The sequence below is a fragment of the Ornithorhynchus anatinus genome, chromosome 1 (genome assembly GCF_004115215.2).
Source record: "Ornithorhynchus anatinus isolate Pmale09 chromosome 1, mOrnAna1.pri.v4, whole genome shotgun sequence".
Classification (NCBI taxonomy): Eukaryota; Metazoa; Chordata; class Mammalia; order Monotremata; family Ornithorhynchidae; genus Ornithorhynchus; species Ornithorhynchus anatinus.
The window spans coordinates 124,134,601-124,148,875 of NC_041728.1; the positions used below are offsets into that span (position 1 = coordinate 124,134,601).

The following is a 14,275-nucleotide window of genomic DNA, read 5'->3' on the forward strand; positions in this document are numbered from 1 at the left end:
GTGACAAGCACAAGGTGCTGCAAACCACATTCTCAGACTACAGATGCAAACCACAGACACAGGTGTCTGTTTATTGTTATGTTGTACTCTCCCAAGAACTTAGTACAGTGCTCAGCACACAGAAAACACTCAATAAATATGATTGAATGAATGAGCATACCGAGGGACAGTCTTTGTGTGTGCGCAGTGTGGTTGGGAGTGTGGATCCTGCATTGGCCTTTTGAGACACAAATGGTACCAGTGAGTGAATTTCACTATCAATGGTGTCTTCTTCTCGTACAAAGAACTATATTTACCAGGATAATTTTGTGAGTTTATTGTTGCAGTGTTAAAGAAGATGCATTTATCAATTTAGCAGTCTACAGAATGTACCACTAAATGTAAGACTGCCCTCCTGGCTTGGGCATAGTAATAATTAGAACTTATAGAATTTATTGAGTGAACAGTAAGTTTGGCCTAGTGAACAGAGCATGTGCCTGGGAGTCAGGGGAGCTGAGACCCACCACTTGCCTACATTGTGACTTTGTGTAATTTACTTAAATTCTCTGTGTCTCAGTTTCCTCATCTCTAAAATGGGGGTTAAATCACCTGTTCTGCCTCCTTGAGACTGTGAGCCTCATATGAGACAGGAACTGTATCTGATCAGATTTCCTGACCAGATTATCCAGTACTTACTACCGTACTTGGAATACAGTAAGTGCTTAACAAATACCACAATTAATAACAATGATGATGATAATAATAATAATGATACCATCTTCATAATCAACAAATATAATAATACAGAACACCTGAAGCATAAGGCACATTCTATACCCATGAGCAATTTACAATTCAATAAATAATACCATCAATCAATCAATCAGTGATAGTTATTGAGCACTTACTCACTGGGTGCATAGCACAGTATAAAGAACGTGGGAGAGTTCAGTACAATAGAGTTGGAAGACATGTTCCCGGCCCACAAGGAGTTTACAGTTTAGTGGAGAAGACAGATATCCAAATAAATTATGTGCATGTACATAAGTGTTGTGGGGCTGAGGTTGCTAAAAGAGTTCAGATTCATTCACTTGTATTTATTAAGCACTTACTGTATGAAGAGCACTGAACTAAAAGCCTGGGCGAGTACAATATAAAACAAACAGACATGTTCCCTTCTCATAATGAGCTTATAGTCTAGAGGATAATAATTGTATTTGTTAAACGCTTACCGTGTGCCAGACACTGTACTAAATGCTGTAGTGGTTACAAGTAAATCAGGTTGGACACAGTTCCTGTCCCACATGGGGCTCACACTCTCAGTCCCCATTTTATAGATGAAGTAACTGAGGCACAGAGAAGTTAAGTGATTTGCCCAAGGTAACACAGCAGACAAGTGGCAGAGCCGGAATTAGAACCCACAACCTTCTGACTCTCAGGCCCATGCTCTATCCACTATGCCAGGTGGTTTGCCAAGTGTATAGGTGAAGCAGAAAGACATTGGAGTAGAGGAAATGAGGGATTCTTCGGGGAAGAACTCTTGGAGGAAATGTGATTTTTAATAAGGCTTTGAAGATGAGGAGAGTAGTAGTCTGTCCGATATGAAGGAAGATGAAGTTCCAGGCCAGAGAGAGGACATGGGCAAGGGGTCAGTGGAGAGATAGATGAGATTGAGATACAGTGACTTGGTTGGTGTTAGAGGAGTGGAGCATGTGGCCTGGGTTGTAGTAGGAAATTCGTGAGGTAAGATAGGAGAGGATGAGCTGATTGAGTGCTTTTAAGCCTATGGTAAAGATTTTCTGTCTGATGTGGAGGTAGATGGGCAACCACTGGAGGTTATTGAGGAGTGGAGAAACATGGACTAAATGCCTTTTTTAGAAAAACGATCTGGGCAGCAGAGTGAAGTATGGACTGAAGTGGAGAAAGACAGGAGGCAGGGAGGTCAGCGAGGAGGCTGAAACAGTACTTTAGACAGGATAGGATAAGCATTTGGATCAGCAAAATAGCAGTTTGGCTGGAGAGGAAAGGGAAGATTTTAGCCATGCTGTGAAGGTAGAACTGTCAGGATTTGGTGTCAGATGGAATATACGGGTTAAATGAGAGATGAATTGAGGATAGTACCAAGGTTCTGGTCTTGAGAGACAGGGAGGATGATGGTGTGTCTAATCATGGGGAGGACAGGATTTGGCTGGGAAGAATAGGGGTTCTCTTTCGGACATGTTAAGTTGGAGATGTCAGGTGGGACATTCAAGTAGAAATGTCCTGCTGCCATGAGGAAATGTGAGATTGCAGAGGAGAGGTCAGAGTTGGAGAGGTAGATTTTGGAATCATCCACGTTGATGTGGTAGTTGGAGCCACGGGAGCAAATGAATTCTCCAAGGGAGTGGAGAATAGAAGAGAATGGGAAGATGCAAAGGGACCCAGAACTGAACCTTGAGAGACTCCCACTGTTAGAGGGTGAGAGGCAGAGGAGGAGCCCGTGAAAGGGATTGAGAATGAAAGGCCAGAGAGATAGGAGGAGAGCCAGGAGATGACAGTGTCATCAAAGCCAATATTAGATAATGGGAAAGATGGGAGAGTCAAAGAAGGGGCAGAAGAAATTAATCATTCAGTGGCATTTTTTGAGTACTTAACTATGTGCAATACACTATACTAAACTCTTGGGAGAGTACAATATGACAGAATTATCAGGCATTCTCCCTGCCTATAACAAGCTTACTGTCTAGAGAAAGGAGGGATTAGAGAGGAACAGGGAGATTTTAGGGAGATTCTGCAAACCATCAATAGAAAAGGTCATTGTTTATGACAGAGAGATAGATTTGGTATGGATTTAGAGGGGAAAACTATGTCCAGCTCAGGTGTAATCAAAAACAATTATATCAACTCAGTCCCCCGCCTCCTGCCCTCTGAATTTTTCTCAACACAAATCAATAAACAAAAGGAAGAATTGAACAACTCTTTGGTATCCTTCAGATTGAATCGACCTGGCAACAGACAGTTAATCCGTTTTTTAAAGTGTTCTTACTTTACCATTTGTCGATGAGTCACAATTTCTGACTGGGCTGTTGTTTTGTCTCATCTCTCTGACTCCTTACCTAGGTTTGCATTTTTTGTTTTGGTTAGTGTTATTTTCTGTAGGTTGTCTTAGTTTCTTGACCTTTCCGCCCAACTTTAGAAAACCACTTTAACAATTTCACTTGAGATTATTTGCTTGATTAATTCCCAATGAAATAAATGAAAATTTAGTTTAAAAATTTCTGGGAAATTTGGGACATTTACAACAAAACATTACTTTTCCTGTGTACATAACAGTAAAAATACCTAAATGCTATTCAAATACAGATAAGTATAATTGACCATCACTATAGGATTTATGAATGTTGATTCACTAAATCTGGTTTGATACATAGACACATTCTACCTGTGTTTCTCAAGAGACCATTATTTGCACGAGAAGAAATATACTTGGAACAACAATGAAAGTTGAGGGAACATATCTTTGATGGGTGAAAGGGCAGAAGTTATCTGAAATACTGAAAGGGCACTTAATAAAGAGTACTTTTTAATGATTTATTATGGCCTTTGGGGGACTTGCTATTTTTCATAATTAAACTGATTGATTCATCTTCTTTTGTCTATTGCCCCAAGTATTACATCATTCAAAGTACAGAGTAACTGAGGCATTTCTTATGCTTTTCAGTTATTAATAACATGTAGACTGAATTATCCAACAATCTTAAAACTAGTTCATACACAGGAGACACCTATTCTACAGGCAAGATATAACAAGACTCTGAAGACAAAAGAATTTTAAACAACCTTCCTTGCACAACAAATTTCATCATCCCAGATGGTACTTGGGCATTCGAGCATTTGTCCCAAGATTTATGGGAAGCTGTACTTTTCCAGGGTAGCGACAGAGTCTTGTTTTGAGTCTGGTGCCTTCGGGGTAGAATTCTTGACATCACCAGTCTCCTGAAACCCCAACCCCAGAAATTCCTCCTTTGAGAAATGCCACCTGATTCTCTGGCATAATGGAAATTTACCTAATTTTTCAGGGGAAAAGACTAGGATTCCAACCCCATCTCCATATAGAATTATGTAGCTCAATGATGGAAAAAAAATTCCTTAGGAAGAGTTGTGAAAATGAATTGTGATATTATCTAAACTGTAATTTCTTTATTTACAGGGAAAGTTTCAATTCGATTGTCCTTTCCTCTCCCAAGCACTTAGTAAGGTGCTCTGCACACAGAAAACACAGAGAAGCAGCATGACCTAGTGGGTAGAGGACCTGGGTTTTAATCCCATTTCCACCAGTTGCCTCCTGTGTGACCATGGGCAAGTCACTTCACCTCTCTTTGCCTCAGTTATCTCATCTTTAAAATGGGGATTAAGAATGGGAGCCCCAGGTGGGACATGGACTGTGTCCAAACTGATTAGCTGTTATAATTATAATGTTGGTATTTGTTAAGCACTTACTATGTGCAGAGCACTGTTCTAAGCACTGGGGTAGATACAGGGTAATCAGGTTGTCCCACATGAGGCTCACAGTTAATCCCCCTTTTACAGATGAGGTAACTGAGGCACAGAGAAGTTAAGTGATTTACCTGAAGTCACACAGCTGACAAGTGGCAGAGTCGGGACTCGAACTCATGATCTCTAATTCCCAAGTCTGGGCTCTTTCCACTGAGCCATGCTGTTCTCTGTTATCTACCCAAATGCTTAGTAGAGTACCTGGCACATAGTAAGCCCTTAACAAATACCATTAAAAATACCACTGATTTATGGATTGATTGATCTTAGAAAATTATGATTTCCTTGGTGGCATTAAGACTTTTATTTTTCTTTAATAAGTGCTTAACAAATGTCTCATTATTATTTTTACTATTATTATTATTGTTTACACTGGTGAAGTGATGCAGGGAATTGAGACAATTAAAGTGTTCTTCAGGAAAAAAAAGTGATGCTGAATATCCAAATTATGGTATACATTAAAATATCCAGAGAATTGCTTAGCTGCCATTCCAACAGTTTTCTAATGACATGGTTCTAGTGACATGGGAAGCAGCATGGTCTAGTGGAAAAAGCACAAGGCTGGGAGTCAGAGGACTTGGGTTCTAATCTTGGCTCTGCCAATTGCTTACTTTGACCTTGGGCAAGAAACTGAAATTCTCTCTGTCTCAGTTATCTGTGAGATGGGGATTAACTCCACCCTCGAATATAAACTGTGACCTTCATGTGGGACAGGGAGTGTGTCCAACCTGATAAACTTGTGTCTCTCCCAATGTTCAGAACAGTGCTTGACATATAGTAAGCACTTAACATATACCATAAAAAATGGTTGCCAAGAGAAAGCATTTTTGGGAGATAGTATGGTTGGAGGTATGCATATCTGTAACTGGGGACAGGGTGGAAGGATCATTGCAGGAAAAAAGTTCCTCCATCCCTCTCTCCTTGTCTTTTCCCTGTCTTTCTGTCCTTGTATGGCTGCAGGCTATAATTCTTGTCAGGGGAGGTGCTGGGACGCCTGGTAAAACTGTCAAGAATAGGTGAAGATATTCTTGACCTTGTGTCAACCCAAAGAAAACTTGCCTCTACAAAATATATGTCAACAGTAAAAAAAAATCCAGTTATTTTTCTTTGAAATAATAGCATGATGTGAGCTAGTTGAATGTGTCTACCAACTCTGTTAAATTATATTCTCCCAAGTGCTTAGTACAATGCTCAGCACACAGTAAACACTCAATAAATGTGATTGATTGATGATTATTGTTATCGTGTAAATGACATCACTAGGCCCAATGAACACTATGGTTTTAAATTGCCAGTGATGGAGATCACATTTATTTTGTTTTCATCACTCCATAACTTTGGTTTCTAGATAATTTCTGAGAGAACGAAGCCCAGGATGCACGAGTTTCAATCGGAGGTGTTCATGATCATCGGAGGATGCACCAGAGATGAAAAATTCGTGGCAGAAGTGACTTGCCTGGACCCTCTGAGACGCAGTCGCCTGGAGGTGGCCAAACTCCCCATCACTGAGCAGGAAGCAGAGAGTGAGAACAAAAAATGGGTAGAATTTGCCTGTGTGACATTGAAAAATGAGGTCTACATATCAGGTAAGGGTTGATGGACTGCCCCATCTAAATTCATACTAATTTCAGACTACCGTTTTAGCCAGGGCAACTGAGGGATATTCTCTATTTTATAAAATTGGCATCAGGCCACTCCAAAGACAATCCCTAAGTCTTGGAAGGCTGCAGAATGTAGAAGCCACACTGCTATTTTTGTTGACATTGATTAACTAATAACAATGAGTGCTGAACATTTATGGTGTGCAAAACACTGTATTTAGCTCTGGGGATGTATTAGCATTCAACATTTCCTGAAGTCTTAAGAAAGTAAGGCAGCTAAGTGAGACAGGGAAAACATGCTCATTCAGCTCTCCTTTCACCTTAACTGTCCAATCAACGCTATGTCTCAAAACAGACTTCTTGGAAGCAGTGAATCAAAGAGGAGTGTCTAGAAGGAGGGGAAGGAGGTGGTTTCTTAGATAGGAAGATGGTGATTGAAATGGGTTAAATGAAAACACAGGCCGGATTTGAATACAAGATACAAATAGATACAATAATAATAATAATAATGTTGGTATTTGTTAAGCGCTTACTATGTGCCGAGCACTGTTCTAAGCAATACAGGGTAATCAGGTTGTCCCACGTGAGGCTCACAGTTAATCCCCATTTTACAGATGAGGTAACTGAGGCACAGAGAAGTGAAGTGACTTGCCCACAGTCACCCAGCTGACAAGTGGCAGAGCTGGGATTCAAACTCATGACCTTTGACTCCCAAGCCCGGGCTCTTTCCACTGAGCCATGCTGCTTCTCTTAAGCACATTGTACAATGTACAATAGATCCATATCTACCAACTCCTTTATATTTTACTTTCTCAAATGCTTAGTATAGTGCTCTGCCTTCAGAAAACACTTAGTAAATGCACGGGTCTAGGAATCAGAAAGTCATGGGTTCTAATTCCAGCTTCACCACTTGTCTGCTGTGTGACCTTGGACAAATCACTTCACTTCTCTGTGCCTCAGTTATCTCACCTGTAAAATAGGGATTAAGACTGTGAGCCCCATGTGGGACATGGACTGTGTCCAACTGATTACTTTGTTATCTACCCCAAAGCTTAGAACAGTGGCTAGCACATAGTAAGTGCTTAACAAATAGCTTAAAAAAAATAACCTGTACCTACCCCAACACTTAGTGTTTAACACATAATAATCTCTTAACAATTACCATAAAAAATGCCTAGGGAACCCAGATACAAGTGCATAAGTGATGCAGATAGGGAAATGAGAATCTCTCCTGGATGATCCGGTCTGGAGAGCAAGAGAAGGACCATGGTCGAGTGGGAGATAAGCAGGAGTGTTGGGGTAGGGGTGGAATGGAAGCCTAAGGCCAATGACTACTCTTGTTCCTGTGCCAAACTCTTCACCATGGGCTGGAAAAATGCCAAGGCCTAGGTGACGCTCCATTAATCAATATTCTATGGGGAAAAATCCAAGTTGAAGTCCAAGAACAGCCAGATGAAACACAACGTTTCTAAAACCTTTTTTTGATTGGAAAACAATACCTTTAATTTTGGAACATGTCTACCAATTCTGTTATATTGTGCTCTCCCAAAAGCTTAGTACAATGTTCTGCACTTAGTAAGTGCTCAACAGATGCTATTGATTCATGGATTTTGATCAAAACAAACACCATCAACTCCTTGCGTTTATATAGTACCTAATTCCCAGGAGTTCAAATCACTTTTACTGATTTTTTTCTCCTTTGTTTTCATAAGAGAAATATGTTTCACGTGATATACAAATACCTCATTAATGTATTTCTTTCTCTCTCTTTGTATGTGTGTGTATATCTAATAAACTATGGTGAGGCATATAGTCCTACCCATATAGTGCACACAAAAAGGCTGTCCTTTACCGTGCTGTCAGTTGAAATATTGTTTCTAGTAGAAATATTAATCCCATAATTCAGATGAAGGAACCAAGACACAGAGAAGTCAAAGTAGCCAGTGAATCCAAAGTCAAGGCAGAAATAGCTTGAGAAGTTTAGTGTTCCAATTCCTAGAAGATTGTTCTTTCCAAATTCCAATAGCTACTATTTACAAAGGGGAGTTGGTTTGTGAAAACTGTTTCATAGGCATGGGGTATGATTAAGCTTTCGAGTCATCAAGCTAATGTTGTGACATCCACTCATTTTATTCATTACAGGGGGAAAGGAAACACAACATGATGTCTGGAAATATAATTCCTCCATCAACAAATGGATCCAAATAGAATATTTAAACATTGGTCGGTGGAGACACAAAATGGCGGTGTTAGGAGGCAAAGTATACGTGATCGGAGGATTTGATGGCTTACAGAGAATCAACAATGTTGAAACATACGATCCCTTCCACAACTGTTGGTCAGAGGTACATTTTAGTTAAATTTGGGGGGTAAAGTAGAGTTCCTTTAAAAAAAGTCAAGGCTTTTTTCAACTCAGGGTTTATAGTCCATCATGGGAAATTGGGGGAGCAATCAATCAGTCCATCAATCAATGGTATTTATTGAGCTCTTTCTGTGTGCAGAGCATTGTACTAAGTGCTTCAGAGAGTACAGTATAACAGGTGCCGCAAACTTCAAAGGGGAGAGTAAAGTCTGAAACTTTACTAAAGGGAGGACTAAAAGGAAATGAGGACTTAGCACTTGTAGATTTGATGAACATTGCCATACAAATCTCAGGAAGTCAGGTGAGTTTAGGTAGGTGACTGCTAAAATGCATCCAGTAGCCTTTTTGGTCCCTTCAAAAGGACACCATAGCTGTCTATGGGGCCAACTTTTCATCACAACAAAGAGAAAAGAGCCTGTGCATTCATGAAGTGTGCAAGTGGGCCTGGCTGGGGAAGACCAGGCAGATTAGAGAAGCAGCGTGGCTCAGTGGAAAGAGGATGGGCTTTGGAGTCAGAGTTCATGGGTTCGAATCCCGGCTCGGCCACTTGTCAGCTGTGTGACTTTGGGCAAGTCACTTAACTTCTCTGTGTCTCAGTTACCTCATCTGTAAAATGGGGATTAAGACTGTGAGCCCCACGTGGGACAACCTGATTCCCCTGTGACTACCCCAGCGCTTAGAACAGTGCTCGGCACATGGTAAGCGCTTAACAAATACCAACATTATTATTATTATTATTAGATTTGGCCAAGCTAAGGGATGAGGAAAACTGAATTCTGGGTTTGTTTAGCTCCTCCCAGAATCTCTTAGCTCTTCCCAGCCCTGCTTGGCAATTTTCAGGCCTTGTGAGGGACCAGAGGAAGTGAAACTTGGAAGTCCAGTCCAAAAACTGTGTGGGAAGAAAATAGTGATTTAAGCCCTAAATCTGGAAACCCATGAGGGCATTATTCCCTGGCTTCCAAGGAGTGGACTACTAAAATGGCAGGTTAAAATGGGTTAAAAATTCTGCTGAGAGGGATGAATGGCCAAGAGCTCAGGTAACTATGGGGTATGGGAAGGCCACCAGGTCAAGGAGAAAAATATCACCTGATGAATACCACAAGATTTAGATGGAGATTAAGACTTCTCATTCTTAAAAATTTTCCTTAGATGAAAGCCAACATGATTGTGACTAAAATTCCTGGGTGGTATTAACTGGGGCCAATCAACAATTAAGGCAAAATTGTACTCTGTACACTGTACCCTTTGCAAAATTGTACACTGTTCTCTCCTAAGCACTTGGAACAGCACTCTAGACACAGTGAGCATTGAATAAGTATGATTGATTTATTGGAACAGGATAGAACCGGATTAATTCTTTTCTCTCCTTCATTAACTTGTTAAATCCAAACCATCCTCCCAGATGTTCAGTGAGCAATGTTTTTTCCTTTTCCCTCATGTGAGATTTCTCAGTTGAGAAGTCTTAGTTTCCTAAAGGTCCTGGTCTATTTCAGAAAACCCATAGCAAGGCCCTGCTGGCTTTGACCAGGTGTGTGAGCATAAGCATATATGAGAAGGTCAAACTCAGCCAAAGTTTGTCTGTGGGATTGAAGATGAGTTTAAAAATCACAAACAACATATTGTGTGATGCCCGTGAATGACAGGGATGATGTCTAATTCCTACCTGTGTATTCTCTCCCTACAGTTAGTAAAGTGCTCTGTACACAGTAAGTGCTTAATAAATGCTATTAGGACTATTACTACTAGGACTGTGGTCTAATGGTGAGTGCAGGTTCCATCTCTAACCCTGATCAATTTTTTGTTGCGTGCTAGGGGCCCGGGCCCCTCTCAGGGTTGCACCTGGAGAGTTTCCAGGACTCTACCAGACTTGGCTATGGGAGGGAGAGTCAAGCAGAGGCCTACCCATTCCATTCATAGCTTGGACAGTGGCTAGCGAGTGGAAGATAATCAGCTACAGGTCAAAACTCACCCATGCTGGACAGCAGCGGCATGGTGAGGGTCGAGAACAGAGACTCGAGTTTACTGAGTGGAAAGTGGCAGTGGTAAACCACTTCTGGGTTGTTACCAAGAAAACTCTATGGCTACACTACCAGAACGATTGCAGTTGGAGAGCGGGGCGTTCTGGGAGAGATGTGTCCATGGTGTCGCCATGGATCGGAAACAACTCAATGGCTTAAGACAACAAGACAAGGGGCTCGTTGCTGGACATGTCTGATCTTTGGTCAAGCTGAGGGAAGATGTGAGCCATTCTTCTCTTTGGACCCTGCAAGGATTCGTTCATTTGAATTTCCATTGTCCAGTTAGCACTTTACATGGGGGATATCTTCTATTTGCAAACATCTTCATCAATGGTATTTATTGAGTACTTAAATTATTAAGCTGTATTAAGGACTGTATTAAGCACTTGGGAGAGTACAAACAACAGAGATGGCAGACATGTTCTCTGCCCACAATGAGCTTACAGTCTAGACCACTTAGTACAGTGCACTGCACCAAGTGAGTGCTCATTAATTACTCCTCCTCCTCCTCAGTCAACCAATCAATTGTATTTATTGAGCACTTACTATGTTCAAAGCACTGGATGGCTTCTCCTCCTCTTTTACTACTACTACAGGGCCATGGGTACCCAGATCATGTGATATTGAGGACTCAGCCATTACATTACCATGGTGTACTGGAGAGAGCACGGAGCTGGGAGTCAGAAGGTGGTGGGTTTTTATCCTGGCTCCACCGCTTGTCTGCTGTGTGACCTTGGGCAAGTCACTTCTCTTCTCTGGGCCGCAGTTACCTCATTTGTAAAATGGGGATTGAGACTGTGAGCGCCATGTGGGACAAGGACTAGGTCCAAGCCAATTTGCTTGTGCCACCCCAGCGCTTAGTTCAGTGCCTGGCATTTAGTAAGTGCTTAGCTATCTATAACCTAGACACAGACACATACTATGTATGTGTGCATGTATATGCATATATTTGTATGTGTATCTATGTGCATGCACGTACACATATATAAATAAAATACCATACCCCACATATGGTATTTTATTTAAGTATGTGTGTCATTTGGGGGCAATATATATATAATATACATACACAAATGTGTGTGTGTGTGTGTGTGTGTGTGTGTGGGTTCATGCTTGTGTGCATGTGTAAGCATCTATTGGGCATATTAAACCCGCAATGGCACCACCCATAAGTCCTTCAGGGTGGAAGGAGAAAATAGCCTTCTGTGCCTCCACTTTAAGAGGAAGTAGGCTTATGCCTAATTCTGGAAAAGAAGAATCCCCCAACCTTGGGAACTTGTGTTGTGTGTCTACTGGTAGAGGAAGACACTACTAGTTTCACTTTAGGTCAGATAAATCGACTGTTGGACCCCAAAATTCACCTTCACAGAAGCAAAAGCCAGTTTTAAGTCAATCATATTTATTGAATGCTTACTGTGTGCAGAGCACTGTACTAAGCACTTGGAAGAGCACAAAAAAGCAGAGTTGATAGACACTTTTAGTGCCCAGAAGGAGCTTACAGTCTAAATGGGGAGGCAGACATTAAAATAAACTGTGGCTATGTACATAAGGCTGTGGGGCTGAGTATAGGTTAAATAAAGGGCACAAACCAAGTGCTATGGTGAGGCAGAAGGAAGAGGGAGTAGGGGAAATGAGAGTTTATTCGGGGAAGGCCTCTTGGAGGAGTTTTGATTTTCATAAGACTGAAAGAAGGGAGCTTCATGGTTGGTTGGTTATGAATATAAAGGGGGAGGGAGTTTCCCCTCAGTGCAACGTGCAGCAGTGAAGCACCTTTGAGGAGAGTAGTCTTCCTCCTGTAAATGATATCCCAATTGAGGGAGAAGAGATGGGTGGGAAGGAGAGCGGGAAGGAGAACATGGAAGGAGCCAGAAGGATGTGGTCTGATGCTACCAATGTAGTTTTGTTTCCCCACTAATGAAGCTGTCTTGATTCTAATCCCATGTTTCAGGCTGCTCCGCTCATGATCCACGTTAGCTCGTTTGCAGCAGCCAGCTACAAGAAGAAGCTGTATGTGATGGGGGGAGGCCCCAATGGAAAGCTAGCCACAGATAAAACACAGTGTTACGACCCATCCACAAATAAATGGAGTTTAAAGTCTTCCATGCCAGTAGAGGCAAAATGCATCAATGCTGTGAGTTTCCACAACCACATCTATGTTGTCGGTAAGTGAAGGAATAATTAGTGTGGCTCACTAGCATTTTTGGAATAGAAATGATCATTTTTGAGGGTCTATTGGATCCAAAGAACTAAATTTGAACTAAATGTTTTGAAAAGAAGAATGGGAATGTAAAATGTGTATCTTCCCCTTCACATTTACTCAGATAGGAAGAATGGTCATTCAAAATCATTTAACCAGGGTTGAGATTACACACACACACCCACATGCACACACACACACACACTCACACAGACCACCAACAATTTTGAAACCATTACATAATGGTGTGACAAATTCAAAAGTTTCAAAACGTTTGGAAATCTCTTCTGTGTTTTAAAATTATTTTTCAAATGCCTGGGATAAAGAAAACATGATGAATCCATCAGGTGTCCAGTGGCTTGCTCTGAAATGTATGGAGAGACCATCTAAAAATAATTTATAGGCCATCTTTAAGAACTGCCTTTGAAACATTTTGGACCCCTTTTTGGACCATCTGCATGTTGCTCTTTTACATCTATGTCACAGTGATTAGTGGTTTGCTAAACTTCTCAGGAAGTTTTGAACAAAGGAAAATTTCGTAGCTACTGAAATCTTTTCAAATTTGTCCCTAGGGTCAGAGTTCATTATTAACATATTTTTTCCTGAATCGTCCCCAGGGTTTTCTAATTAGCCTAAATTGCCAACTTTCCTCTTCACCTGGTGCAATGTAAGGCCTGGCCAGAGTGTGGACTCAGTGATAGCAAATGATCCAAATAATTCAAGCCTAAAATACATTCTGACTCACTGATCCCGAAATTTATGACTGAAAGTGATTTTGATCTGAAATGAATAGGCCAAGGGAGCCAGAGGACAACCATCATCATCCATGGTATCTGATGATGATAGCATTTTTCTCCTTTTCTTTTTTCCACTTCAGCAATTTTTCTTTTTTCCACTCCAGGTGGGGCGATGAAAGCACTCTATTCCTACAGCCCTTTGGAAGACGTCTGGTGCCTGGTGACCCAACTCAGCCATGAACGAGCCAGCTGTGGAATAGCTCCCTGCAACAACAAGCTTTATATCACTGGAGGGAGAGATGAGAAGAACGAGGTGATAGCCACAGTCCTTTGCTGGGACACAGAGATCCAGAGACTGACAGAGGAGTGTGTCCTGCCCCGGGGTGTGTCTCACCACGGCAGCGTCACCATCAGGAAGTCCTACACCCACATCCGGAGGACTGTCCCTGGAGCTGTCTCAGTTTGACCCTTCAAAGCAGGGAGGTTGTGGAAGAATTGGTTAAAGAAAACCAGGGCAGGTATCGAAATGCGTCCTTAATCCTCATCTGCCTTATGACCCCAACACTCATCCTTCCTTCTAATGGTTGGTTGTTAACTGTAGACAGAACTGGGCTTCTGTGGATTGAACAAAACCCAGATTATCCTGCTCCTGGAGGAGACCTCCTTATATTTGCTCTGGTTGCTTAAAAACAGGAAACATCTCATTTTCACTACTGAAGTAATCAGGTTATTTTGAGAAGATTTGTTTTGCATTTGCTTGACTTGCCTGAGAGTCACTTGAGAGTCACAGAAGAGAATCCAATTCTCATTCTGCCCGGGAAGCCACAACCAAAGCATAGGAATAACCT

At 41.5% G+C, this 14,275-nt stretch overlaps 1 protein-coding gene and 1 non-coding gene across 2 annotated transcripts in view; both read left to right on the forward strand.

The window, feature by feature from the left end:
- Positions 1 to 13,939, forward strand: part of KLHL6 (kelch like family member 6) — a 51,303-nt gene extending 37,364 nt beyond the window's left edge. Inside the window, exons 4-7 of the mRNA XM_029069774.2 lie at positions 5,861 to 6,098; positions 8,256 to 8,458; positions 12,442 to 12,655; positions 13,592 to 13,939. Of these exons, the coding sequence (XP_028925607.1) occupies positions 5,861 to 6,098; positions 8,256 to 8,458; positions 12,442 to 12,655; positions 13,592 to 13,893 (957 nt within the window). The 3' untranslated portion in view covers positions 13,894 to 13,939. The remainder of the gene's footprint in view (positions 1 to 5,860; positions 6,099 to 8,255; positions 8,459 to 12,441; positions 12,656 to 13,591) is intronic.
- On the forward strand, positions 10,297 to 10,434 carry LOC114817222. Its single transcript, XR_003765068.1, has one exon. It is a non-coding gene; the product is annotated as a small nucleolar RNA SNORA7 (small nucleolar RNA).
- Positions 13,940 to 14,275: the final 336 nt, after the last annotated feature.